Source organism: Conger conger, chromosome 5, assembly GCF_963514075.1.
Source record: "Conger conger chromosome 5, fConCon1.1, whole genome shotgun sequence".
In the NCBI taxonomy this organism is placed as follows: Eukaryota; Metazoa; Chordata; class Actinopteri; order Anguilliformes; family Congridae; genus Conger; species Conger conger.
In genome coordinates this window covers 10,657,075-10,684,958 of record NC_083764.1, presented here as the reverse complement: position 1 = coordinate 10,684,958, position 27,884 = coordinate 10,657,075, and the positions used below count along the sequence as shown (strand labels likewise).

At 46.4% G+C, this 27,884-nt stretch overlaps 1 protein-coding gene across 4 annotated transcripts; it reads left to right on the top strand.

Moving 5' to 3' along the window:
- The first annotated feature begins 5 nt into the window (after positions 1-5).
- ehd3 (EH-domain containing 3) lies at positions 6-27,884 on the top strand. Of its 4 annotated transcripts, XM_061241947.1 has the most exons (8): positions 22-107; positions 434-481; positions 701-898; positions 3,588-3,764; positions 6,594-6,691; positions 20,229-20,641; positions 24,445-24,609; positions 26,128-27,884. In XM_061241947.1, the coding sequence occupies exons 2-8, from the start codon at positions 456-458 to the stop codon at positions 26,653-26,655; spliced, it is 1,605 nt and encodes a 534-aa protein (XP_061097931.1). In that variant the 5' UTR covers positions 22-107; positions 434-455; the 3' UTR covers positions 26,656-27,884. The 4 variants fall into 4 exon arrangements, with proteins under 4 accessions (XP_061097932.1, XP_061097930.1, XP_061097931.1 ...); XM_061241948.1 differs by lacking the exon at positions 434-481 and having other exon boundaries at positions 6-211; XM_061241949.1 differs by lacking the exon at positions 434-481 and having other exon boundaries at positions 32-107.

Genomic DNA, 27,884 nt, shown 5'->3' with positions numbered 1-27,884 from the left:
GCAGTTGGGCATTTCCTTTCGGGTCAGGTTTCTAGAAGGGCTGGCATTTAAATCTGCTGCAGTGAAGAAGCCGGGGAGCCCGTGATCATCCGAAATTTCAGCCAGCAGTAGGACTAGCCGTTTTATTCTGGTTTATTTTATAATTTGTAAAAACAGAAAGCAGCTATTAGGCTCTGTTTTGTGGGCTGAAAAAGCGCTTCACTGTTCCAATGTAAGAGATCCTATTTTGATGGCTAGGTAGCAACGCGCATCATCTTCTTGTGGGATTCCTCTAGCTAACATAGCAGTTTGAATGAAAAGCCTTCAATATAGGCACGTAGTTAGATGCTATGAATATATTCATGTAAATATTAGTATCGGTCGTTGATGCGTGCGAAGAATATTAGTTAGAAGATCATTCGAATGCATTTTTGTTCTTGTTTGGCCTTAAAAGCCCTGTGAAGAAACCGCTTCCAATGAAGAAAATTTCTCATGCAAAATGGTATGACTGAAATGAAAAACATCTAGGAATCTCCGTCTGCTTAAGCAATTTGGGGAAAAAACACGCTAACATTTTCATACAGAAAAGAGGTTGTAGATAAATATTAATAATTTATATTGCATAAAAAAACACTACAAATCTACAAATAATCTGTATAGAGTATTAAGGTTATCGATTATCGAACTGCATCATGTTCAGCTGGTTGGGTACCGATGACAGGAGGAAGAAGGATCCTGAGGTCTTTCAGACAGTCAGCGATGGACTCAAGAAGTTGTACAAAACCAAACTATTGCCCTTGGAAGAGCACTACAAATTCCACGAGTTCCACTCGCCCGCCTTGGAGGATGCGGACTTCGACAACAAGCCCATGGTACTGCTCGTGGGCCAGTACTCCACTGGAAAGACCAGCTTCATCCGGTACGTCCATTGCCAAGCTTACTGTCCTCTGCCACTGACCGGTGACGCTGAGAAACCTGGCCGTGCAACCTAGTTTTCAGGCTGGGTCTTTCCGCTGTTGTTATTGTGGAAAGTTACAGTGTGACAGTAACATATAATCAATTAGTTTCATCGACAGTTGTGTTAAATGACTACGATGTGTGTATCATCGAATCCCAGACTGTTTTGTAGCGCAGTGACTGTTTGTAAACGTGGTGGAAGGAGGCTACTAATCGGATTGATTAACAAGGGAGCAATCGTGAACATGTTCTCATCAGAGTCTGTCTGCACGCGAACTGATGTTTACACGCGGAGGGTTAGGCGCAGTGGGTTTGTTTGCTCTCTCAATTGCATCTTGACATTCCTAGAGTCTGGTAATCCCTTTTCATATTCCGTAATCTATGCGATGACATGTCCTAAATGTCATTCGTTGAGAGTCTCAGTGATGACAACATTCCGTCGTCCACGCAGGTTACATAGGTACTGTGTTGTGCTATCGATCCACGCAGGAAGCAGATGGCTAGTTGGGAAAACGCAGGACCCCCACACTTAGAAAATACACCAGACCAAATTCCTGGAGGTCACGATGGGCTGGACAGTGACACTATTAACCTTCTGTAAAGGTTAATACCAGGTTTAACATTTGTATTGCCTCAATCTGGAAAATAAGATATAACTTTGTTTTTGTTGAATACTAAAGTGAAATCACGTAGGCATTGAAGGTCACACAATTTGTGCCATTTGTGGTACATCTAAAATGTTATAGACAACAGGCAGGCAGTCGTAAAACTCTTATAAAACTGATACAATAGTAGATCAGTCACACGGTGTCATTCACAGTAAACCTTAGTAATAGGAAGCTTAATCTCTTTTCTGAAACCATAATCTGTGGAGTGGTACTAGTCACTTTTGGCTGACATCTTGACATTGACACTTTCTCTACATTGGATATCTAATGTGTAAAAAAAATTAACAAAAAAAATAAAAATTCCCTGGCAACCTTTGTTAAAATGTTACAATGGCAGTAGATGGACGCACCAGTGATATGCGAACATTTGGTAATATTAGAGCTTTTATGGTTCATAGTTCACATGAATTCGCAATTGACACCAAAAGGGGATCCAAAAAGCATCATGTGCTCCGTGCTGTGTTTCAAAGTTGCTGTCTGCGTGCCCCCGCGAGATTTCTGCTATTTACCGGTGTGCTAGCGGCTAAACAGGGGCGTTTCCTCTCTGCCTGGACAACAGCACAGAGTGCCGTCCCTCAGCTGTCAAATGACGTCTCTCGCTGTGGGGATATGCAGGACCTGCTGGCTGATGCGATCTGACAGGCCATCGCCATTAAACTCCAGTCTTCACCGCGTGCTTCCCTGGTTTCTATAGCAACTTGTCGCTAATAGCTTCCAGGAACTGTAATCATTAGAGAAGCAGGAAGGCGTGAGCGTACATCCACGCAGACTCTCTTTGGGCTGCGTGCTGCTGAGCGCTCGTTATCTCGGCTTAGGGTGTAGAGAGCCGCGCACGTGTTGTCATTGTTTCATAATCAAAACGTTTTAGAATGACAAACTGTCCTGCTTGGGCACCAGATTTCTAATGCTGTACGTCAGTTCTCCAGGGACACAGGATATTAGTGGTGGATATCTTTTTCACTGCATAAGCAAATCGGGCCAAGACGCACAGGCCAAAAATATCTTGTGACCCGAGAAGCAAAGGTTTGAGTGGATCTGAAGGCATGGGGGAGAACTGTGATGAAGCAATCTTTCCTATCAGAAATGGGAGCGTCTCATTAAAAAAAAAAAGAAGTAATAAATACATGAATAAACTTGATGCTGCTTTGGTATCATTCTTTGTTTATGAAGGAAGACGTCCTGTCCAGTGTATCATGGTAGTGTGTCTCGTTGGCTGGGTGGGGGGATGGTGTTGGTTTGGGTTGTCCTTGTGTGCGGTAATGTTTGTGTGAGATCCTTGTCCTGCTAAAGAGGACCAACAGGGCATCTCAAATTTCCTCTCCCTTTTCCTGTGGTGCATTATTCATCGGTGACTCGAGGGAGGTCATCGCAGCTGAGGCCCTGTCCAACTCGGGGTCCTGCACAAACCCCCTGCCCCTTTCCTCTCTGAAATTCTTCCTGTGTGCCAGGAGGTCGTGTTTAAGTTGTGTATCTTGGACAAAGAGCAATCCCCCTGCTTGCCCCAAGTTGCTCATGTCATATGGGACTGCTTCAAAGTCCCACAGGCCCCATCAGTAGCAAGTAGATCAAGTAAACATTTGGGTGTAGGCTCTGCTTCTACCACACAATCTTGCTCTGGCTTGTATCAGTGCTCCTGGTTATCATTACAGTAATGGAAGAATGAAAAGGCATTTGTTACATAAAATCGGGTAGGGTTATATGGACCTTAATCATAGCAATGTCCCAGAGTAGAAATTAATGTGATACAGGTTTTTTAATTTTGTTAATTTATCATACCACAAATATATGGGTTCCAATTTGTCTCATGCATTCAATATGACATGTACTTGAGGGATAACTTCAGTGCATACAGAACAATTCTGTCCCAGTATTCTGTAGGGTTTATATAGGGTGTATACTTTGACATATTAAAGCATGCTATCCGTATTTGAAAGCCATGAATGTATTTATACTTTAAATGAGAACTCGTGGGTCTTCCTGCAGGTACCTCCTGGAGCAGGACTTCCCCGGAATGCGGATTGGGCCAGAGCCCACCACAGACTCCTTCATCGCGGTGATGCACGGTGACGTGGAGGGCCTGATCCCGGGGAACGCACTGGTGGTGGACCCCAAAAAACCCTTCAGGAAGCTGAATGCCTTCGGCAACGCTTTCCTCAACAGGTGACGCCCACCCCCCTCTTACCCACCACTCTAAGCTTGGCTCTCTTTCCTCTGTGTTTGGGTAAACAATAGTAAGGCACACCCTCAGACATCAGGGTTTTATCTGATGTTTTAACCTGGATAACAATTGGACACTATGTACAGAGAGGTCCACAGACATAGATAATGTTTCATTAAGAACCATTCATTCCCTGTTCAACAACATCTATTTTCATATCTTTTTGGGTTTTTTTTTTTTTAACGCTGAGGAAGGTGTCATGGATGATGAAAAGTCAGTCTCCCTGTTCAGGAAACAGTGTCTATTGCTCTGTGTGCTCCAGCATTGCTTATTTTGGGCTTGTCCTGGCAAGGAGACCTTTACTGTCACCTCTATTTTCGGTTCAGCCATGTCACAGAAACATCCCAGACTCATTTCAGACGAGTCATTTCATTTGGTGACCGGAGGCTAAACGAAATGCACAAATACAACCTCACGTAAGACTTCCCCTTCGCCACTCGTCTAACACGTCACAGAACAGCAGGTTAGACTGTGCTTTAATGTACATTCTCCATTTGCTGACAAGCAAGGGGACCAGATTCATCCTTGCAGTGGTTCAGCTGATTTGGCATTGGGAGCAGTGTACTTCATGAATTGCTAATGGAGCTGGAGCCCATCCCGGTTTTTGTGCTGGGAAACAATATGCGTCTTGAAATGCCCTCCCTGGGCACGACACCAGGCCTTGCTTTTAGTGCTGAGCGCCACTGATGGGGTGCAGTCACCTTTTTCAGCAGCCTGCCAGGTTCAGGTCAGACGCCCTAACCACGAGGCCACTGCACCAGTTTACAGGCAGCTGTGGTTTTTGTATTTGCTTTCAATTTAGATTTGTGTGCGCACATAAATGTTTCTCCTCAGCTGTTATTGACTGCTCTCACTGCTCCTCCTGAATTCCAATCAGTGTTTGAGATTCAGGTGGGAAATCGAGGCGCACTGGCTGGGAGCAGGAAAGCTGTAAAGTAATATGTTAATCCATCGAAAAGCTTGTTGCTAATGGAAAAACTAATTTGTGGTGTTGTAGCTCATTGGCTCGGCAACTTCAACAATGTAGTCTCTCTCGCTCTCTCTCTCTCTCTCTCTCTCTCTCTCTCCCTTTCTCTCTCTACCGTCTTTTGACGGTAAAGATTTCCATGAATATAAAGGGGAAAGATTGTTAGGAACACAAAAATTTGGCAAGTATGTGACAAGCAAGTGGTACTAAAAGGAGACACTCGCACAACAAGAAGACATATTAGCTAGAGGAACGAACTCTGCTGCAGCAACCAGTGGTCTGTGTGATTCATTGTTAAAGAATGCCCTCAGGGTCTTTGCTTTTTTAGATTAATAGTCGATTGAAATGCCTTTGTATGGCCATGACTCACAGCTCACCATAGTGCCACAGAATCTAAAGCACAATGAGAAATGCCCTGTTGGTCCATACACAGAGCGACTGGGGTAATTGCATGTGCACAGGCATTTCTAAGCATTAATGGCCACACCCATTGTAGCGGGCACCTGTGAAAGATTCTCAAATCCATGGGCGTGTCCTAACTTACACACCACTATACACGCCCTGAGACGGGCTGGATCCTAATTGTATGCTTTCTTCTGAAATTCCCTTCCCTTCCTCCAAGGCCAAATGCCGGGATGAAACATGGTGGCCATGAGTTAGTGGGGTTTGGTTCCGATTTACGAAAGGGGAGAGAGCTATTTTATTTCTTTGCTCTCTGGTTGTCCACCCTTCTGCCAGGGTTATAAACTGCAAGCTTCCAGCAAGAAGGGAAATCCCAAAATGCAATGTTCCATGTGAGAAGAAGAAAAAAAGAAAGAGAGAGAGACAGAAAGAGGGAGAGCAGGGTACTTTTCCCCTGAAGGGTAACTCTTGTTATCATCATGCTGCAGGCTTATCACGGCAGATGAACCTGCTGCTCATTTCTCTCCTTGCTGCTGGTTCCCAAAGCGCTAGTATGTGTACTGTAATCACAGATGATGTACATCCTATGGCTGGCAGTCAGTAGGTGTTCGATAGGTTACAGTAAGGGAGGAAGCAATGTAAGATTATGTAAGATGATGATGGACACCACTGCTCGAGTCCCTCATGAGTCAGCCAATAGGTCTTTCTCTCCCTGGTCACATGACACCTCAGCCCTCAGAGCAGTGTAGTGGCTAATGCCTGCCTGTAATGTATCCCGCAGAGCTCAGCCTTGCTGTGTCAGCAGAGAGGGAGAGAGAGGGAGAGAGAGGGAGAGAGAGGGAGAGAGAGGGAGAGAGAGAGAGGGAGAGAGAGGGAGAGAGAGGGAGAGAGAGGGAGAGAGAGGGAGAGAGAGGGAGAGAGGATGGTCTTTACTGCTCAGGCAGAATGTGCCGGAGCTTGTAACTCCAATATGGATTGTGTCCCGTGCAGTTTGCTTTAGGGGAGAAGAGATATAACCAATGGACCCCAAACTTGCTTTTTATGCCCCGCATTCATAACTTTTTGACTATTATTTGCACTGCTGGGTCAGATGCTACGCCCATTTTGTTTGTCCTTGTACTTGTTCAATGCAATAACTATAAAGTTGATTCTGATTCTGATTGTGTTCAGAATGCTGAAATAGTCTTTGGTAATCCAGCCTGAATTCCAGTAAAATACCCACGATTTTATATTTCTGGGATGTGTTGTACATTATGCTCGTAAACCAGTTGAGGGGTTTCGGTTCCATTTCCCGGAGGTGTGGACCTTTCCCTGTATTAGCATCACGGACAGGGGATGTACGCAGTGTGGGCCCACCATGTGTCCGACACATAATTGACATTGTCTCTTGAACCCCCTGCAGGTTTGTGTGTGCCCAGCTGCCCAATCCCGTGCTGGAGAGCATCAGCGTCATTGACACCCCCGGCATCCTGTCGGGTGAGAAGCAGAGGATCAGCAGAGGTAGGAAACCGCTCCCTCTCACCTTTAGAGCAGGAAACAAGAGTGCTTCCTGTATTAGCATACGTGTGTGTGTGTGTGTGTGTTTATATCCTTATACGTTATCACAGGAAGTATATGTGAGTGTGTGTCTGTATGCATATTATACAGTTGGACAGGTAAACATACAACCGATCACTGTAGCGTAAGAGTAATGCATCTATGAAGTAGAGTGCAGTGGTCTCCTGTACTGCATTGATATGGTGTGGGTTGGAGCGCAGGCTGGACCTGTGTGATAGGAGACCGTTGTTTACTCCATGACAGGACATGGAAATCCTGACACCTGCAGTGTTTGTGACTAATCCGGTTTGTGCTGAGGTTATCGCGTTTGGGCACGGGTGTGGAAAAGCCCTGTCCTCAACTGATGCCACCTCTGCTAGTCTCCAGGAAGGAAGTGCGAGCCTTGTTTTACACTGAGTCCATTTCGCATCTTCACCTGACTTCCTCTGCCAGATAAAGCACTGCTTTTTATTACCCAAAGTCCAGGAAGCCTTTGATTCAGGAACCTATAACCCGTTAAAGGTCAACGTGTCTCCTTCACTGTTCGGCTGGTTGAATGACCGTTGAGTTATGGTTTGACCTTGTGCGCAGGTTATTTCATGGTCTGTAATATGGGCCGTTTATGAATTCTTGCCTGCTGGAATGGTGTGATATCATGGTCGATTTGTCTTACGAGATACTAAAAGCGTTGTACTTGTAGGGTGTCTTGTACATGCTGTAAAGTTTGAGATTATCACTTTTCCATAGGGCAAAACCTTCTTTCTGTCTTACAGTAAATGTGGTTTTATTTGCAGTCAGATTTTATGAGCGTAGTCTGTGCTGGTGATTCCGGATATGTTGCTGAACATGAGCAAGTATTGCCAATGAGGTGATAAAAATGCACTTGTCAAGCAAACCCTAACTTAAAACAAGCTGATATGTTCTACTTAAGAGAAAAAATGAGACTAAAACGCTTATTGACACAGGTTTTTTTTCCCCGCAGTGTACCGACTCTGTTTATGTGCACATTACTGAGTATGAGAGGTTAAGCACAGATTATATTAGCTTCAAGGAGCCCAACACAGAATACTTGCGCTGACATCTGTTTCTGACTAGTGGACATGAGTAAGCCAGATACGGCTCTGCTTTCTTAGCTTTTAAGTGGACAATTTACCTTCACTGAACCATGTGTGTGATAATCTTTCATGCAAAGTGAGATGGGATCTCTGTGTTGATGACCTCACTCACTGGTCCCTATTTGCATAGCCAGGTCAGTACTTTATGTTTCTGGGATTCAGGGAGTCATAATATGCTCCTATACTGTATTTGCTGTAAGTTTTATTTCTTTATTTTTTTTACAGAAAATATTTGAAGTTCCTTTCCCAAGTACTCCCTCTGTTTGTTGTGCAAATAGCAAGCAAGCTAAGGATATCGCACGCCTCGGTGACATATTTCTGGAAACGACAAACCCCCTTACGCAGAGCCGAAGTTGGAATACCCTTTTTTTATTATATCTGATTCATATCAGATTTAATATCTTTTAATATCCAATTTTTGTCTGATTTAATCATGCTCAGTTCATGGGCGTGTGCATTTGAGCTTTCTGTTTTAAAGTGGAAGTTAAATGGTCGCAGCTGTGTTTGCTGTGCTTGGAATGCAAGCGCACAATAAAGGTCATTCTGTCCTGTCCTCTCTCAGGAGTGGCGGAACCAGGGATGAATTTGAATTAAAATCTGGCTTTTTCTTCCCCCCCTCCTCTCGATCCCAAACGGATAATGTTTCCACATTTACTGTGTGAAATATTCATGCTGCAGTTCGTTCTCTGTGACTGCCGATGTAGGGCAACCGTTCTGCAGCGTGAGGATATGCGGTGCCACGGAAGGAAGTTGCACCTAATTTTTTGTTTACATTGTTAACATTGTAATTGTGGAAGCAGTTGATGTGGTAATGTGGTAAAGTCCTGTCGGAGTGCCAGGTAGGCACTGGCACTCACGAGCCGGCACCTGCGTCGCCTGGCTGAAGTTGTATCATCGCAAAAATTTGTATGTGTTTCTCAGATATGCTAATGCGAAATGTTGGACAGATTCCAGAGCACAGGAAGCGCAGCTGAGAAAACACATGGCTCTCAATTCCACCCATCCAGTATTTGATTTGAGGGGTTAATGCCTAAGAGATGGTATTTGCTGTGAGACAAGTTTATCGCGCCGTGTTTTAAATGTAAAATCCAATAATCGGTGGTAGAGCGGGACTTTTCATACTGCTTTGGTCGTCTCTCTGTCTCAAGAAAAGTGACAGTGTCAAACAGTGCCACGTGCTTGTTCTTGCTCTTGCTCTGAATTAAGGTGAGTGGTTGGATTATCTGTGGGTGAAGAGACCACTGTTTCCTGTCAGGCCGCATTGGGTAAAGGGGGAGAAGGGGGAGAGGGGGGAGAGGGGGGAGCTGGCTGGGTTTGGGAGAGTAGAATAGAGCAGACCCTATGTCCTATGCCAGTTTGCTGTTCATAGCTCTTTAATTAACAGGGGAAGCAGGACTCTGCAGTGGACCGATAAGGCCCTTATCAACTCACTATTAACCGAGGGGGGTGGGGGTGGGGTGCAGCAGATCATGTGACTGCTTTGGCAGCTCTCAAGGTTACTGAGGAGGAGCCAGATAGGGTTTATTGGAGAGGGTCGTGTGCGTATTATTATTATTATTATAATAATATTATTATGATTAGCCATTTTGAGACGCTCTTCTTGTTTGAACATTTGAGCTGCTTACATTTACTAGAAGAAGAAGGGAATTTAGCAGTGAGAACTTGCGCTTTTTGGCTGTTATGCACAGATCGGTTTGTTCAGGAACATTTTATTGCATCTCTACCTCATTGCGTGGGATGTAGAAGTCAGAGAAGCAGAGGACGTTAATCTAATATGAAAGATGAGATCGTGTAGCGGAAACCATTGTGGCATTCACGCCGCTGCAATGCTGCAGAAAAAGTACCTGCTATTCTTCTTAGTTTTCATTCTCACAAGGCCCGGCCCTTTTCCTGTAGGTTTGCACTCCAACCATAACACAGCACACCTCATTCAACAGCTAGAGATCTCGTTGAGCTGCTAATTAGTCAAATCAGGTGAGCCAAATTAGGGTTGGGGTGAAAACCGACAGGGCGGTGGATCTCCTTGAACAGGGCTGGGCAGGCCAGTCATAAGGGAGTCATTTCCCTGACCCCAGTCTCATACCTCCCACACGTCACCGATACCTGCTGACACCGCGGGCCCCGGGTGTTTGAGTGATGGAGGGTGCCAGGAGGGACAGGTGGGGGCTGGGTAGGTGGTTTGCACACAAGTCACATTTAAACCCCAACCGAAAAACAGCCGGCAACACTTTTTAAGACCTTCACTGCAAAAAATGACTACAAAAATGTCTTAACTGGTTTTAGTCTCATAGTAAGACTTAAGATCTTATTTCTTTAAACTAAAGTCGAAAATATTAGCTCGTTTTCAGTTAACGTTTGCTTGACAAGTGACTGTTTCTTATTCCATTGGCAAATGTTGAAATGATAAAACTGCCTTACCTTCCTTATTTTCATTTAGGGTGTAAATGTAAGGTAAGATTTTAATCAATGTAAGACCGAAACCACGTGTCATTTTGTAGTTTTTGCGGTGTTCTCTTCCTGGGTCCTGTGTTTGTTTTGCGTGTAGTTACTTCATGTCTCGTTCGGCGGGTCCATTCGATAGCGAGCCGTCCGCGGTAATCGCCGGACACGCTGCCCGTCAGCACTTTCTATTGGCCGTCTGTCCGTTTGTGCGGATCTCTGAAACAACATCCACCGGGAGCCCGCTAACAAGGCCTGGGGATTAGCCTGCATTGAGGCAGGCTGCTGTGGGACCGGGGCGCAACACAGGAGGGGCGGCCTGTTCTGGGGCTTATCAATACTGATAAGCACAGAAGCTTTTTAACACACCCCGTCTGTTTTTAGCTAAGGGCTGCTCATGTGATTGAAAGGCTGGAACCCCCAAAATCAGTACAGTAGATAGGCAGAGCAGGCAGGAGAAGAAGGCACTATATTATAGAGCTGTTTGTTTTCGTGAAATAAAGCCTCCTCTGGAAGTGGTGAGCTCCTGAAGTGACTTGTGCTATAGATGTTTTCAGCTCTTCACACGAACGCTTATGATATTCTGCCTTCTACAGGGGAGCCGTCAGGTGCTTCTGATTACAGGTTATGGGGTGTTTTTGTAACTGACTCAGTCTGACTCAGACCCTCTAATTATCGCAACTTGTCATTTTATTCACACCCCGTGGGTCTTAATAACAGGAAGTGGGTGTTAACCAAAGAAACTAAACAAAACAAAGAAAAACTTTTTATATTATTTAGTCTCCTGTTGCCCAGAACCACGAACTCAATCTCGTACCCACAACGTGAACTCCATGCTGCTACAGAGAAAAACAGCAGGATCCCCTAAAATTCTAGGAAGAGGAAATGCACACGTAGGGGGTAGGGGTGATGGGGTTGGGAGTGATTGTAGTCTAGCGTCTCATTGGTCTGGCGTTTTGAATGCGAATGTTTTTCACTGGGAAATGAAATGCAAATCTGGGTGAGACCCTGTCATTCTTATTCCTCTGCCGCGGGGGGTGTTGGGGTAGGGTGTCGCAGGGCTTATTCCTCTCTTTTCCTGTCAAGTGACACCAGCTACCCCTCCGTTCTCTTTGGCGTCATCCCCTCTTTAAGCGGCCTTCGTTTGCATCCGGGACCTGCGCTTTGGCCCTGGGCGTTTGGAATGATCTCCATTCCGGAATCCCTGGACCGCGAGCGGCGCATTTGTGTGTCATAATATGGAACCGCTGCTACATTCTTCCCCCCGACATTCCCTACTGTGACACGCGGCGTTCCTGGCTGACTCCTCTCTCCCGTGCACTGAGTCAGGATGAGCTCTCATTAGCACGGGCTTGTTACAGCTGAATTTAGCAACGGGGCGGACCCCCGCCGCTTAATGAGGGAGCCACGCGACCCGCGTACGGAGCACGGGGTCCTGCTTGTGACACGCCGTGAAATACTTGTCTCGGACACTCGGGTGTTAGCTAGCTAGCAGTCACATCATCAGCGCCCCCTACAGTGCTGGGTGTGTCCTAACATCACGACAGCCCAGCTTCATCCCTGAAAGGCTTTCAAAGGCCCTGTTTCTTTTTCAAAATAAATGCGGCTTGAAAACGGCGTGTATGTCTGTCCAAGACCGCAAAACAAGACAGCTTTGAACTTATTATTTTTATTATTATTATGATTATTATTATTATTAATACCATTTATGTAGTGCTTTTCTCACCAGCTGGCGACTCAAAGCACTTTACAGTGATGAATGGGAAACTCGCCCCAACCACCAGCAATGTGTAGCACCCACCTGGGTGATGCAAGGCAGCCATTTTGCACCAGAATGCTTACCACACATCCGCTGAGGTGGAGAGGGAGATAACAACTTTTTAGCCACTTCAGCTGTAAGACTTCAGAACTGTGTCTTGACCTTGCTATGAACCCTGGGTAAAATCTGATGCGGAGTGATTTTTCTCCTGTAGTTAATTTCAGGTGTCATAAGCATGTCGGTCCTATTAAAATATTGTTTGTACAATTTACTGTTGTTTGTCACCACGAAGTGAATGCTGTTGCTCAGGCTAAGCCAATCTGTGTTGTATAAATCAATGTTAAGCACTCTAAAATCCATGTTATGCTCGGTGCTATTTTTCGGCTTTGCTCGATCTCTGTGTAACTGCCCATTACCTATCAATGTTCCCGCTGGTTTGGAAGCACTTCACGTGTAGCTGTCTAATGCGTCTTGTCTTAATGGCCTTGTGAGTTACCTTGGATAAGACCAGCTGCCTAATAAATAATAATAAAGTGTCAGCTTTGCGGTGGCGGTTGAATTAGCAATGCTGGCCAGTGTGTGCCGTGCAGGCTTTGTGGAGGCACTATAGCTGCCTCTGCACTAGGGACACCGGGGTGTTCTAAAGCATTCTCTGTGGTCCTTCTTTACAGTCTCCGCGTGAGTCATTTCACAAGTACCACAACATGTTCATTCATTTCCTGTCGAAATATGCCTTCTGAAAGGCAATCAGCATTCAGGTTAAAAAAAGGTTTAAAAGCAGAACATGATAAATGACGATAATTTACTGTTATCTATTTTGTAAGATATAGAGTGTATACTATGTGTTCTTGAGTGTATATATTGCAGTTTCCTAATCTTTTCTATTTTGGGTTCTGCCACTTTTGCTTTCGATTTCTGGTGAGAAGGCTGTGTTGTCGCGTGTAGCAGCTGTTGTCGTAAACAACAGGTGACCTGTTAAAACGGAATTGAATTCATCTCATTGACAAGCTTATGTGGAGGTTTCAATTTATGTTGAGTTCTTCGATAGCCAATTTGTTTGCCGTCAGGGTAAAAAGATGATGAGGATGAATATAACAGCACTTTTCAAATAATAACGAAGTATACTTTGTGAAAGAAACAGAAGAGAGCTGTAATGTCCTGCCAGTTACTACAGAAAGACTGCCATCTTTTACCTTTTGGGGCTGCAGGTTCTCCAGAAGTTCGGTTTTGGCGCATAACTTTTGATTCCCAGTTTTGAATTGAACTCTGTAATTCAAAAATTATATTAAATCCTCTTATCAGAATACCCATAATCCCTTGGGCTGTGTCGTAATCGGAGCCTCCCAGACTCCTGGAGTGTGGTTCAGGCCGAATATCACATGCTCACACACACCACGCTCTGTCCTGCTGGACACGTGTCTCAGAGGGGGGTGTGTGGGGCAGGTGGGCGGATGTGTTGCACATCGGTAGCCAAAGTGCGGCCATCTGTGCTCTGGTGCTAAGACGCAATAAGACTATTGGCCTAGCGCTGCGGCCGACAGATTGAAACGGCTCTCGCTTTTGACACCGGTAGGGGTACTTATCATGGCTTTGAAGGTTAGAAACCTACAAGACACACACAGGCACACACAGGCACACACATGCACACATGGGCACACAGGCACACACATGCACACACGCAGACACACACACACACACACACTCATGCACACATACAGACACACACACAGCACATGCACACTCAGTCACACACCCACACATGCACACACACAGACACACACACACACACACACACACAGAATGAGGGCAGGGGTACGGTGGGACATGGCGATGGTCTCCTTTATTTGACAGGAATGTTTTGTGTGTGCACCTCGCCCTGCTCTCTGTGCATCTGGCGCTGCAGCCCGTCACAGGCAGCGGTGGAGGGAATAGGCAGCTGGAAGCCTCCTCTGTCTCTCCGCCAGCTTATCTCCCCGGAGACCCGGCTTCACTCCACTCTCATTCCTCCAGAAAGCCAGCTCATTATGGCCACTTTTCTTCTTCTTTTGTACCCGTCTAAGTAATCTTGGAAAAAGCCAGGTACAGACATAATGTATGAACTTTTTCACACCGCGTTTCGTTTGCACGGCAGAAATCAAGGACGACTCGTAACGCGTAGGCCCTGGGTCCGCTCAAATCTACATCTGGATGTTCGCTGAGGCAGTTCAGCTGGTGGGATTAGCCAGAGTTTAAGAGCAGTGCTCCACCCTGGGTTCACATCTGTGGGCTTCCGGTCACAGTTGGGCTCTCCAAACTCTGGCCGCGCAGCGCTGGCTGCGAGACGTCGCTGTGCGGAGAGAGCACCTCCGCCTTTCGGTGTGTTCCCGGGCCCGAGCGAGCTCTGCAGCTGTGTTGCCGTAGGAGTGGGTTTGGAAGATACCGTTTTATTTTAAGAAAAAGACAAGTTGCGAAGTTGCGGGGGATGGGGGCCAGTTGGAGGGGGCTGTCTGATCTGGCTACTGTGTAGATTGCAGTGTCATACACTGTAAATCGTAAAACATAAGTATTTCTAGTACTTTTTTGTGAAATGAGATGAAGATATTGAGGTGAGGCAATTTTATTCATTTCAAGATTTGCCAATGGGGTTAGAAAATTTCACTTATCAAGCAAACGGGAACTTAAAACAAGCAAATATTTTTATTAACTACTTTACTAAGAGTCTTATTTCTAGACCAAGACATTGTTAAGTTTTGCTGTTCAGTTAGAATGCAATGACTGCCAGCTTCACTTAAAACATTACTCCACGCTACCACCGGTGTCCACACCACACTTCTGTTCCGAAGTGTCGCCGTTTTAGCAAACATTGAAATAGAAACTAACAGAACTCTGGTTGTTAGCATACTCTTGCATTGCTGGTGTGCAAAGGAACAGGATGAGAAAAGGCAATAATATTTCACCCATGGAGCTCTGGCCACCCTATATCCGCCCTGACAGAACAATAACAGTTGCACCCTTCTCCTATGGCCTCTTGTTCATACTGGGTTTAACAGCATAGCCTGAGGCCTGTGAAGTCTTTTCTGTAGGCCACAGAACGGGCTCATAACGACTGCCTTCACTGACTGAAGCAGTTCATAATTCACTGTGTCTCATCTCATGAATATTGAATATTCACTGTTATTCACTTAAATGAATGACTTGAAGTATCGATGGAGCAGTCTGGCAGTAAATTTCCTAATTATAGTGCAAATGTCTCTTTAATCACAGAACCCTTTGAGGCTGAAATAAATTTCCCTCTACTGTCAGATCGGTAGAGTCACTCACCAAACTCAGCGTTCATAGGAATACCTTCTCTTCTTCAGACTCTCCTTTAGACTGCTTCCTAAAACTTTGATCTATTCTCAAGCTGTGCTGGCTAAGCAAAAAGCCGAGTGAATCTGTGTTTTGTAAACCCTGATAGTTTGGAGTTTGCAGTTTTTGTTCGGGCGTTACTGGTTTAGGAGTCATTATGAACTTACAGTTAGGCTTATGTCCCGTACTCTCACTTCAGGCCGTCATATGTCGTACTGTGTAGTTGTGTCTGTTTATGTGCTCTGCTAATAATAACAAGCTGCTGAATGTGGTTAGTTAGATGGGAAAATGGCCTTTTGTTGCCAGAACCTCTTGAGTAATTGCGGTCCTAATATGAGCACAGCTTTGTAGGACAATCCTGGGATTCAGGTCAGAATTGCAGTGCTACGTTTTCATAGGTGGCTGTCCACGACCGGTGGGTCAAGCTGCAATCAAGGGGCATTGTGCCCAGCAGCGAAAAACCTCTCAGATTGCAATCAAGTAAACAAACCCATGTGAAGAATGCTGGATGATTTTTAGGTCAGTTTGCTCCCTTCCCAGGCGAACAATGGTTCCTCTTTTAAAAGGTCGCTCTCCGCACCAAGCGCATAACTCGCTCGGTCGCTGACTCGTACGGTAACTGAGAGGCCGTGTGTTCACATCGGCCAATTAAACAATTAGGCCTCCCTGGATCCTGGTGGCCCTGCATTCCAGTGGAAGGAAATGCATCTCATGGAGAATGCCTCTCAGGTCTGGCTTCATTCTGTAATATCTAATGAGCCAAAAGTACCGCTCTCAGAAACCCTTTAAGCAGGGTACGGGTCCATAAATAAGAACGTCTGCAAGTGGAAATGTTATTTTCATAACAAAAGTCTTCCGCCTGATGAAGGCTAGTGCCCTCGGTCGCAGGAACGCGGTGTCCCTGCTAGCCCTGCTCCGTGTGTGTGTGTGTGTGTGTGTCGCTCGCTGGGGTGGAACGGCAGGCTGATGAACTACAGTGTCCGTATCGGCCAGCCTGGCCCGGAGCTCCAGGACGAGCCCCTTGTCCTCACAACCGGACCGTAAAGATTACGTTAAACATCCATTTATTTAATGGATAATCCAGTAGGACATTGTGTCTCAAATAAACTCTGTGGTCGAATGATCTTGTTGCAGCCTACGGGCATGTATTGCATATACCTATGTATGTGTGGTGCACTTTTTTAAATAAAAATTCAATAATTGTTATTTTAATTAGATGCATTCATTTTGTTCAGCCTATATATTCAACATTCTTACCGTGGCTACTTCAGTTCAGAGGCTAATTGACCATCTCCATACCATAACATTCTTCTGAATTTTACCTAAAAGCGCCTGTCTGTCAAAACTGTGAGGCTCGTGGAGGGTAGTGTTTGTATAACCAGGACTCGTCCACCCATTTGGCTACCAGGCGAGGTACAAGGTCTGAGTAAAAGGGCGCGTTGCCACAATAAATAAACGGTACGGCCGTTCGGTCTTTGAATGTGTTTTGATTCTGAGATGAAGCCCGGCTCGATGGCTGCCCCCTCTCGCAGCTGTGTTTATGCAGGCACAGTGGCGCAGTGCTGTAGCCTTGCATCTGTCCTTGACACCCTCGAGGCCCTGCCTCCTGGGAACGCGAGTGGCGCGATTCGTCATGTCTTTATGTAGCGCTGCCACTTCCAAAGACTCCTGTTCTGAGCATCAATACAAAGACGCACTTCCTGGTTTGTTCTCTGGCTGCCATGGCAACACGAGCCGAAAATGTCTGACTCAATTTCGAAATAAATCCCTTTAATGTGAATCTGGAATTAAGGCCCTCTTTTTTTTTTGTGTGTGAATTTCCTCGTTTGAATAGATGATGATTAGATCACTGCGGGTCACCGTTTCATCCGCACCTTCATTTCTTTTCCTGAATGTTCTCTGACGGTGTTCAACATTTTACTTGTAAATTCTCCTGACGGCGGAATAGTGCTTACACTGCACCAACATTGTTAGGAAATCCGATTTGTCTGGATGCATCATGTCAGAAACCGAAATACACACATGCGGTTGATTCGCTGATTCAAAGCAGCCGTATACTGAACATGACCGGTCTTCACCAGTTAAACCCCTTTCCCTTATTTTTCAGAAAGCAAGCACACAAACGTAATTTATTCATCCACCCTTTTTATTGCTGTTTTGTCTTTTTCTTTCCCCATGTACAGCTGCCCAGGAAGACGGTTTTAGCTTTCTACGTAAATGCCCGTATGGAGGTATTGTACTGGAAGCCCCAATGTCGAAAAACTCTCGCTGTGTTAACACTCGCAGCTTGCCAGTAGATGGTTTGAGCCCGTCCTGAAATAACTGGGTCCCCTGACATTAACATAACCTGGTCCTTTCTTCAATAATCACTGCTGTAATGAAAGCCCCCCCACATACCCACAGTTTCACTGCTCATATTGTCCTGCCTCATTCCATATGGTAGATCCTATACAATGTATCTGACTTACCGGTGCAATGGGACTGTCCCCTGTTATGGTCTGTAGTAGTTTTAGCTGCTGCAGAACTGTATTTCTACAACATTCTTAGGCCTAATAAATAACTAAAGGCAACTCACCTGTCCTGACAAAAAAAAAAAAAAAGGCAATATCTGATTTATTACTTCCAGAGTGTCATTTTATGGTAGATTCCTGGTGATCATTTTCATGTACTTTTCATATTCACATAGTCTCCCTCAACACTGGCAGTGCAGGTCACAATACAGGCTTTATGTGAAACTGCCAAATCGAATGGGATGAGCGTTCATCCCTGTTAGCGCATGGAATCACCCCCCAATCTTCCATGACGCTGATTTGAAACATTAACACACTAATTCACTCCCCCCAACTAAAAGAACACTGGTATAAACAATCTGTAATTCCCGTTCTCCGGAAGGGTTTTGCAAAATTGCACCAAGGTAAGGATGCCAACCTTTTTTTTCATGAAAGAGATGGCAGTTAAGTGCTGAATGTGTCTGGCACTTAGCTCAATTGACTGAATCACTTCACATTCAAATTTCAGCCGTGCGCTAAGGTCAAACGACGCAGTGGGTTTGCATCGTCTGGTTGCCACACCCAAGAACGTAGCGCTGTAACAAACTGCCCTGCGGCGTGCCATGACCGTACTGTCAGGGAGGGACAGTCCCAACAGTTTTTCATGTTGCCACGGTGACCAGGCAGGAACATTTTTTTCCGTTGAGGTCAGGAGCTGGTGCCGTTTGGCACAGTTTTAAAGCCCATCTGTGATCATCACACTGGAGTGTGACATTAGTGGCCCCGCCCAGGCCCACATGACGGACTGCAGAGCTCCAGACGGAGGTGAAGATTTTCGGGGGAGTTAATTTTCTCGATGGTCTAAAGCCAAGGAAAACACTTCAACAATCAAGCGTGTCCAAGAAGGAGTAAAGTGTAGGGAGGTAGATAATCGATTCAAGGCCTGCTTTCAATCAGGGCTTGCATTATAAAAGTATGAAGTAAATGAGAATCCATCACGTTTGGGCTGAGTATATTCTCTGCTGAGATATTAGACGTCGAGGTGTTCCCAATGTCTGTTATTGTTCATAATATTCATAAGCACATAATCTTCTGAAATAAATTACACTCCCAGCTATTGGGTCTGTTTTGGTGGTCCGAACTTCTAGTGCAAATGGTCCAGAATTGAACATGTCACGTGAATGCGTTCTGCAGTGGCTGTTTCGTGTTGCCAGTTTCACAGGAGTAGAATGTGACAGTTGTATGTCTACAGTGGTCGCATTCTGAACTGCTTTACAATTCCCATTGCCAATCGCACTGCAGTGGTGACATTCTTAACTGCTTTATAATTACCGTTTGCCCATTACACTGCAACTGATACATTCTGCCCTGTTTTATAATTAGTACTTCGTGACATTCATGTCAGACATATCTTAATTTTCAAATAAATTATGAACAAACTATTATATAGTCTCATTGCACAATCAGTTTGGACTATCAAAATGATTTGATGTTAATATGTTATAGCAGAACACACATTTACTGCAAATACTATATGGTTTTTGGGGTACATTCATTATTCTTTCTGGGATAGAGAAGTACATTACTGTACATTCTGCTGAATGTGCTAAATTGAACTCCCGTTGACTTACCAAGGTGACCAGTTACTCCTAAAAGGGCTGACCGCTCAGCCTCTGTGGCTCCTGTTGGTGTTAATGTTGTTCCTCCCATTTTGGGATGGAACAGTTTCTCCACAGCTTGAAAGGAGCAGGTTCCTGTGCCGTGTGAAGGCTGGTGGGTTAGCAGCCATGTCGTGAAACTGTCTTAATCCCATCCCACAGTCCCACAGGGATTCAAGGAACGAGTCTACATTCTGCCTTTTGTCAGCCGGGGGAAAAAAGAGAGAAATCTGTCAGGATGCCATGACAGGCGGTCTTCTGGGAGAACTTCAGCCCCACTACATTTCACATAACGTGAAGTTTTACAGGAAAAAAAGTATTGCTTTGAACTGTCGCAATAGTACGGTAAGGGAGTTTGAGCGGGAATGGTGACAGCTGTCAGTCGGGTGTCACCATTTTGATGCAAGCGCTGAAGTCGCCTACGGTGTTGCTGCTTTTGTCGATGCTTTAGCAGTTCAACTGAGGATAGTCTGCCTTGTTGGCGTACTCCTCCTAAACTATTGATTGTTGTTCAGAGATGCATTCAGGATTGCGCCTCAAAAGTTAATTCCTCTCCATTGTTTTCTTAACCAGAAGCAGCTCTGTAAACATGGTTGTTTTCGAGGACTGGTCCTTAACAGAAAAATGCACATCCTGCTGGATTGTTAACCCCCCCGCCCCCTCCCTCTCCTCTCCCTCCACACCCTGTCCCTCTGCCCCCACCCTCCCTCCCAGGTTACGACTTTGCGGCGGTCCTGGAGTGGTTCGCCGAGCGGGTGGACCGCATCATCCTCCTCTTCGACGCCCACAAGCTGGACATCTCGGACGAGTTCTCCGAGGTCATCAAGGCCCTGAAGAACCACGAGGACAAGATCCGGGTGGTGCTGAACAAGGCCGACCAGATCGAGACCCAGCAGCTGATGCGTGTGTACGGGGCCCTCATGTGGTCGCTGGGCAAGATTGTCAACACGCCCGAGGTCATCCGTGTCTACATCGGCTCCTTCTGGTCCCACCCGCTGCTCATCCCCGACAACCGCAAGCTTTTCGAGGCCGAGGAGCAGGACCTCTTCAAGGACATCCAGTCCCTGCCCCGCAACGCCGCCCTCAGGAAGCTCAACGACCTCATCAAGAGGGCGCGGCTCGCTAAGGTAGGCCTTGTCAGAAGCCTGACCCAACCTTGCTCTACGGGGCTACACCTACACGAGAGCCATTGGCTGACATGAACTCCATCCCATGACCTTGTTAGCCAATTAGGTTAAAATAAACCAGCGATGTTTACCCAATTCGGGGTCCCTTACACTTCAGAAGGTAATAGCCTGAAAACCTGAACTAGGTGTCTGTTCATGTTTCTGTCAGCCTGTTTGAATGTAACCGTTGACATTGTGGTTTTGTCTCAACGAGTCGTACAAGGCTATATCTCCCTCTTCTCTTTGTGGTACAAGTTTTTATTTAAGACCGTTTCTTGTGTCTAGTCATGTTGTACGTCACTTATTGAAATAAATGAGAGTGGAATATGAACTAGTTACCTAGTTCATATACGGCTAGCTATAGAGGTAGATGCTCATCACTGCTGTCTTTGTGTCCGAGTACAGATGACTTACAATCCATGAGTAATGATTTCAGTCCCATCTCATGCACTATAACAATCAACCTCTGCTGCACAGCAATTATTTTCACTTTGAACATCATGTGACTCATGAATTTGTGACCCATAAATTGCAGGTCTTATTTTTATTTTTATTTTTTCCCTTGCAAAGTCAAAGCACCACAACACAAGCGACAGAGAGAATACAAAATCGGACGGAAATCAATATTCCAACCAGGGCCACGACTGAAACCTCTGAAATCTTTAATGGTGGAAAACAAGAAACTAAATTGCAAAAGCCAACAGTGGTTTATAGAATATTTACGAGAATGATGTTTAGAATTCATGCCAATGATCGAATTCTATTTCCAATGCCCCAGGAATAACATTATGGTGATGTAGTAGGTAAATGTATATTTACAAATGTGTTACCAGGCTCATTTAATGAACAGAAATAAGGGGTGTTCACTCGGACATAGAATAATGGATTTTCAGAGATTTACTGTGTTCGTTGTGGAAGGGGAAAGCAGCTTTGCAGGCATAAGGGAATCAACCTTGTTTCAGTTTTTTAAAGTTATTTTGGTCGTTCCAAGAATCGCTGCTGCGTGAGAGTCATTTTGCAACCCATTTAAAAAACTACCTGCCTTTAGACCTGTATGATTGTGGAGCTAAGCCGTTCCCACAGCCGTTAAAATAAACTTAGCCTGGTTTAGTCTTACAGCAGGCAGGTTTAGTGTGTACAGCAGGCACTGGCTGCTCTGCAGGAAGTGACACCCGCACCAAACCCACAAGTCAAAACGCTTACCTCGCCGTACGCGGCTGCCGTTGCTGGGCCGACTCCACAGGAAGTGCGGGGTGGGCGTGTAGCTCAGGGCGTACGCTGCGGCCTGCGTGCAGGCGTGGCCTGTGATTGGAGGCCCAGGGTTCTGTTTTCACGCCCGCCACCACACAGGCCCACGGAGAGCCAGAACCTTGCTCGCTCCGCGCTATCGATCCCCCTCAGCAACAGCCGAAAGGTCCATCGATTCGCGTGGGGCGTGGAGAGAGAGTCCAACACGCACTCTGACACCCACACAGCTGCTGCCCCTGTGGGAAGGCACATGAAACCGCTTCTAAAGGGCCTACCCCTGTGCTAAAGGCATCTGGAGGAACGCTTGTGCAGAAACAATCCAGCGTAGCAGCTAATCTGTGCGCTCCACTGCCTCGCCATCTGTTAGCTCGCTGAAATCCAAGGGCCTCTTTCGGGTCTGAACTGAAGAGTGAAATATGCTAAAGAGGTTTTGAGGTGGCCCAGAGGGTGGGGGGTGGTGGTCTGTACAGTGACTGCTGGCCTATTGAGGACCCCCCCCCCCCCCCCCCCATCTCCCACCACCATGGGGTCAGGGCTGCAGTTACATGCAGGGAAATGTTGTTCAGCAGTGGGGCCCAGTTACGCGCAATGGCCAGGGTTTAACTAGCCTCTCAGAATCCACAGGTCCCCCCCCCCCCACAGGAGCCCCCCTCTCCCCCATCCCCAGTCCTGCCTCTCCAAAGCAGCCTAGCTCTGACCACATTTTCCCCCAATAAATTATAAAGGGGTCGGCCAGTTCTGTGTCTCTGTCTTCGCTTCGTCTCCGTTAAATGACGAGCGTGTCGAGATTCCAGGCGTGTCCAGCTGCACACCCCCATCCCAGCCGGAACTAGACATGCGCCCGGTGAAGTGTGTGAGTCATGGAGGAGAGTTTGGGGGAGACTAGGGCGGGGGCGGAGGGATTGTTCGCCGGCGGTCATCGCGCTTCGAGCCGAAGGACCTTGAGAGGCTTCAGGACTGCGTGACATCAGCAGTATTTACTGGTGTGGAGATGGAGCCCGGCTCCGATTTCAGTCCCCCTGGCTTTTTTTTGTCTCTCGGTGTGTGCTGAGTAGATGATAAGCCTGGTTATTACAGACCTCACTTTCCAGCATTGCAGACAGACGAACGATCGCAAAACAACCCCTCGTTCATGCCACCATATTGTCAGCCTCGCTTTTACGGAGGCTACATTTTGACATAATGACATAATTGACCATAATGAACGTGAGACCGGAGACGATCGATCAGAGGGAAGGGTGACGAATGAGAGACGAGAAGCGAAAGTGAAGATGAAACGAAACAAAGGGCCTTGTTTTGAAGAGGAGTCGCGTTGGCTGTGCCAGAGCCTCTCCCTGTTGTGCCCCCCCGGGCCCTGTCTCCTGTTCGCCCGGATCGGCGTCCCTGACCGAGGGCCAGATCCTGTGTTCCAGTGGTGTGATGACGGGCGCGTCCCAGCCGGGTCGTGCCGGGCCGGGAGGAAACGAGGGGGCTCGTCCGTTTTTGGGCAATCTCCGAGGGCGAGCCCATCGGCAGCTGCTCTTCTGAGAACAGGACGTTTTGCTGGCCCTAAACCCCCCTACGCCTGCCACCCCATGCCCCCATGCCCTCCTCTGTCCTGGGTAGAGATGTATGCTTTCCCCCCTGTTAACAGCGACATGATATTATGAGTAGTGTTTTCCAGAGGAACACGCGCTCAGATCACTAGTGCCCTGTGGATTCGGGCTTCCCCTACCCATAAAACCCTGCTATACACACTCTCACTTACACTTCCTCCTCCTGACATAAAGCAGTCTGTGAAAAGGAAGCAACAGGACCAAGGGGACCAAGAAGTACCCCCATGGGCAGCACACGCCCATGTAACCATGCTGTAACTAAGGTGTATTCATTTCCCTCTGTATGGGAAAGTACCTTGTTTCCTGACAGAACTGGGCTGGCTGTGTTTAGAAAATAAGTGGCACCAAAATGGCTGCGGTTGATGGTGATGAGGGTTTTGGATGAGCTGTAAAACTAAACCGGACAATCCCTTGTTTTATTAAGTGTCTTCCTTGTAGTGATCACTGGAAACTAGATAGTACCCTGCTGTCCTTGTGTACAGAGTACATGACGCTCTCAATTCGCTGATGTCAGCCTTTGTATTTTGATTTGAATTGTAAAAGGGTGTATCTTGAAAAGGTAAAGCAGTAGTTTCATACCTTCTATTTTGGAAATGGTGTTGCAAGAGGGCTGCTTGTACTACCACAGAAATTACTACCGACATGTATAGGGAATTCAGAGAGTGACTGACATTGAATGACTGGTCCACTGGGTTTCTTTATCATCAATGGGTATCTGTAACTTGTTTAAACAAATATTGAATCATAGAGTTAATCCGGGATCAAGGTGTTGAGTCTTTGTGAACCTCAATGACCAGTAAAACCGGTTTTGAATGGCCTGTCATGAGCTGTGCTCAGGAGACATTCAACCTGCTTACATTTGCGTGCACAAGCATAGGGCCATTTTGTTCAAACTTCAGCGTGTTTGCTCTCCTCCTGCAGGTCCACGCCTACATCATCAGCTCTCTGAAGAAAGACATGCCCTCCATGTTTGGGAAGGAGAACAAGAAGAAGGAGCTGATCAACAGCTTGGGCGACATCTACAGCCGCATCGAGCGGGAGCACCAGATCTCCCCGGGGGACTTCCCCAACATAAAGAAGATGCAGGTGAGGACAGGGGCACACCTCCAAGGGTCTTGACTGACAGGAGCCCTCAAGAAATGGGTTTTGGTGTGGGGTCCAAAATCCCTGGTTGTTGCTTTGGGTGCACCTACACATGACATGGCATAACACAGCATGGTATACTAGGGATGTCACGATAACACTATAGGTCACCCTTTAGCCTCGGGGCTAATGTGCTTGACTGTGACTTGGAAGGTTGGTGGTTCAAGCCCCAGTGTGGCCACCATAATAAGATCAGTGCAGCTTTTTAGGCCTTGAGAAAGGCCCTTAACCACCCATTGCTCCAGGGGGGATTGGCCCCTGCTTAGTCAACTGTCTCAGTCAAGTCTCTTTGGATAAAATGCTAGGTCATGTAATATCACACTCCAGTTCTGGAGAGCCACAATGTCTGCTGGTGCGTTTGTGTTTCAGAACGTCAGTGGCTAATTTAAGTCATTGATTGGCTAAAGAGCCCACACACCTAAAATGGCTGCTGACTGAAGGGAAACCAACAGACAGTACTGCCCTCCCCAGCTTGAGTTTGACACCTCTGTGATATCAAGTGCTTGTATACGTACATCAAGGGTATACAAGTGCTGTGGTGATCGCTACTCCAAACAGCAGGTTGCCTTTCATACCTGGGTCTCCGGCCAGGCCTGAGAGTGTATTAGCAGCTCTGAGCCAGATGTACAGGCCAAATGCACTGGCAAGGGACGCAAACCTTTTCCTGTGAGATTTACGGCATTGCTTCCTCCTGGAGGAAGTGATTCAGCACTCAGGTTAAGGGCCTCTTTCCCCTTCTGCTGTGTGTGTGCCAATATCTGTGTGTGTTTATCAGGAGTGTTTATACATTTGTGTGCATGTGTGTGCCTGAGAGTATGTTTGCTTTTAGTGTGTATTTTGCTAAATAATTGAGTGGTAACTCTCCTAATGAGATGTGGATGGACAGTGGGTGTTCCAGCTTATCAGGGCCCAGTCAAAGGATAGCCATACTCCCGTTCAGCAAAGTACACACTGCAATTTATCAGCAAACACAGTTTGACACATCCAGTAAGAAATAGTTGAATTGGTTCACAATCAGACACACAGCTTGACAGATGACTTCCTCATTGCAAATGATCTCATGATGCAGTTAATGTACTCAAGCATCTGCTGTGGTCCTTATCTAGGGCAACGTTCACATGTCCCTTCCATATTTGCATGGGGTTCCTCTGGGTAGTCCGCTTTCCTCCCATAGTCCAAAGGCATGCAGGTTTGGTTAATTGGTACAGTCTAAAATTCCCCTAGCTATGAGCATGTGAGTGAATGGAGTGAGTTTCCTCCAGCGGATTGGCAACCTGTCCAGGGTGTATTCCTGCCTCTCTCCAAATGCATGCTGGGTTAGGCCCCAGCCCACCCATGGACCTGACCAGGTGTAGATGATGGGTGGATGGATGGATTATTGTTATTAATCAACAGGTGTAGATGATGGATGGATGGATGGATTATTTTTATTAATCACGGCTTCCCCTCCCCCTGCTCCAGGAGCAGCTCCAGGCCCACGACCTGAACAAGTTCCAGCCCCTGAAGATGAAGCTGCTGGACACGGTGGACGACATGTTGGCCCACGACATCGCCCAGCTCATGGTGCTGGTGCGGCAGGAGGAGACGCAGCGGCCCAACCAGGTGGTGAAGGGCGGGGCCTTCGACGGCACGCTTAACGGGCCCTTCGGCCACGGTTACGGCGAAGGTGCGGGCGAGGGCATCGACGAGGCGGACTGGGTGGTGGCGCGGGACAAGCCCATGTACGACGAGATCTTCTACACCCTCTCCCCCGTCAACGGCAAGGTGACGGGCGCCAACGCCAAGAAGGAGATGGTCAAGTCCAAGCTCCCCAACACGGTGCTCGGAAAGATCTGGAAGCTGGCCGACATTGACAAGGACGGCATGCTGGACGACGAGGAGTTCGCCCTGGCCAACCACCTCATTAAGGTCAAACTGGAAGGCCACGAGTTGCCTAGCGACCTGCCGGGGCACCTGATACCCCCCTCCAAGAGGAAAATTCCAGAATAAAAATACAGAGCTGTGGGGTGGGATATGTTGGATTAGGTGGGGTGGGGGGGTGTGCAATGAAGAGGAGGTATTAAACCAGGGTTGGGTGACAAGGCTTTGAAAGGATACAAACAAAAATCATAAACACTTACGAGACTTTGTGACTGAGAGGAACCGAGGGACTGCAAACGTTTGCTTGCTGTTTTGCTTTGCTTTGTTCTAGTTTTATTTCTTTTTGTAAAGGAACCAGTCCTGCTGAAGAGGAGTGGGGAGGGGGTTCAGGAAAGGTTAGTTTGGGGTAAAGCTTTTCTGGGAAATCATGCACGCATCTGCACATACAGTACATTCACAGGTCACGAGTGAAGATTTCAGGTCAAAGCCATCAGCCATGACTTGGCAGAAAACAAGCTCAAAAACTGTAGGAAACTGTTTAACTATTTTTTTTTTCTGTTTGTCAAATATCAAAGGATCCCTCTCATGGGACAGACAAGGCATGCTTAATGAAAACAAAGAGAAAAAATGTCAAGCTTCAGTCTTACTTCTCCTTGTACTGGTAGATATTATCCTTAATATGAATTGTATTGGAATAATGTACTGATATGAACCCTTTTTATAAGTAGGTCTAGTGAGATATTATTCATGTGAACAGGCGGCATCGTGATCAATGCAAGCCCATTCTAGCCTGACCGAGAGACTGTTAAAATGTACAGCTGTCATGTTGGAGTTGTTCCAGTTGAGACTTTTAAATGTGTAGTGTTTGAAATTTGACTTTAGAACCTAGTATCCCTGTCTGATGACTGTGTTAATGCCTATTTAGCCTCTTACAGTTATGTTCGAGTACTTACAGAATTCAAACCTAGTTGGATGGAGAAAAAAAGAGAGACGTTGCTACTGTACACAGAGAAGGAATAGGAGGGTGTGGCTTACCTCTGTTTGCTATTATACGATTGTCTGGCTTTCATTGGTCAAAAAGTAAAGCTTTGCAGTGCCTGTATTGATCTATACTTATTGGGTATTTGCTTAATTAAAAAAGATGACGTGTAATCAAACATCATTTGGCCTTTCTGTTCGGTATTTAGAACATGGTTACCTGTATAGCCTATGTATTGTAACTTTCCAGAAAAATTATTTAACCTCCTCTCCCCTCCAGTGACACCTAGCCCACCCTTCCCCCCACTTAAATATTTCATGAAAAAAAACTAGTATTGCAATAGTTTTTTGTTTTTTTTTCCAAATTGTGTGCTTGGAGT

Coding starts and splice junctions, on each gene's coding strand:
- ehd3 (XM_061241946.1), top strand. CDS start 672: ATGTTCAGCTGGTTGGGTACCGATGACAGGAGGAAGAAGGATCCTGAG. Junction 3,765..6,593: donor GGCAACGCTTTCCTCAACAG/GTGACGCCCACC, acceptor AACCCCCTGCAG/GTTTGTGTGTGCCCAGCTGC. Junction 24,610..26,127: donor CCAACATAAAGAAGATGCAG/GTGAGGACAGGG, acceptor CCCCTGCTCCAG/GAGCAGCTCCAGGCCCACGA.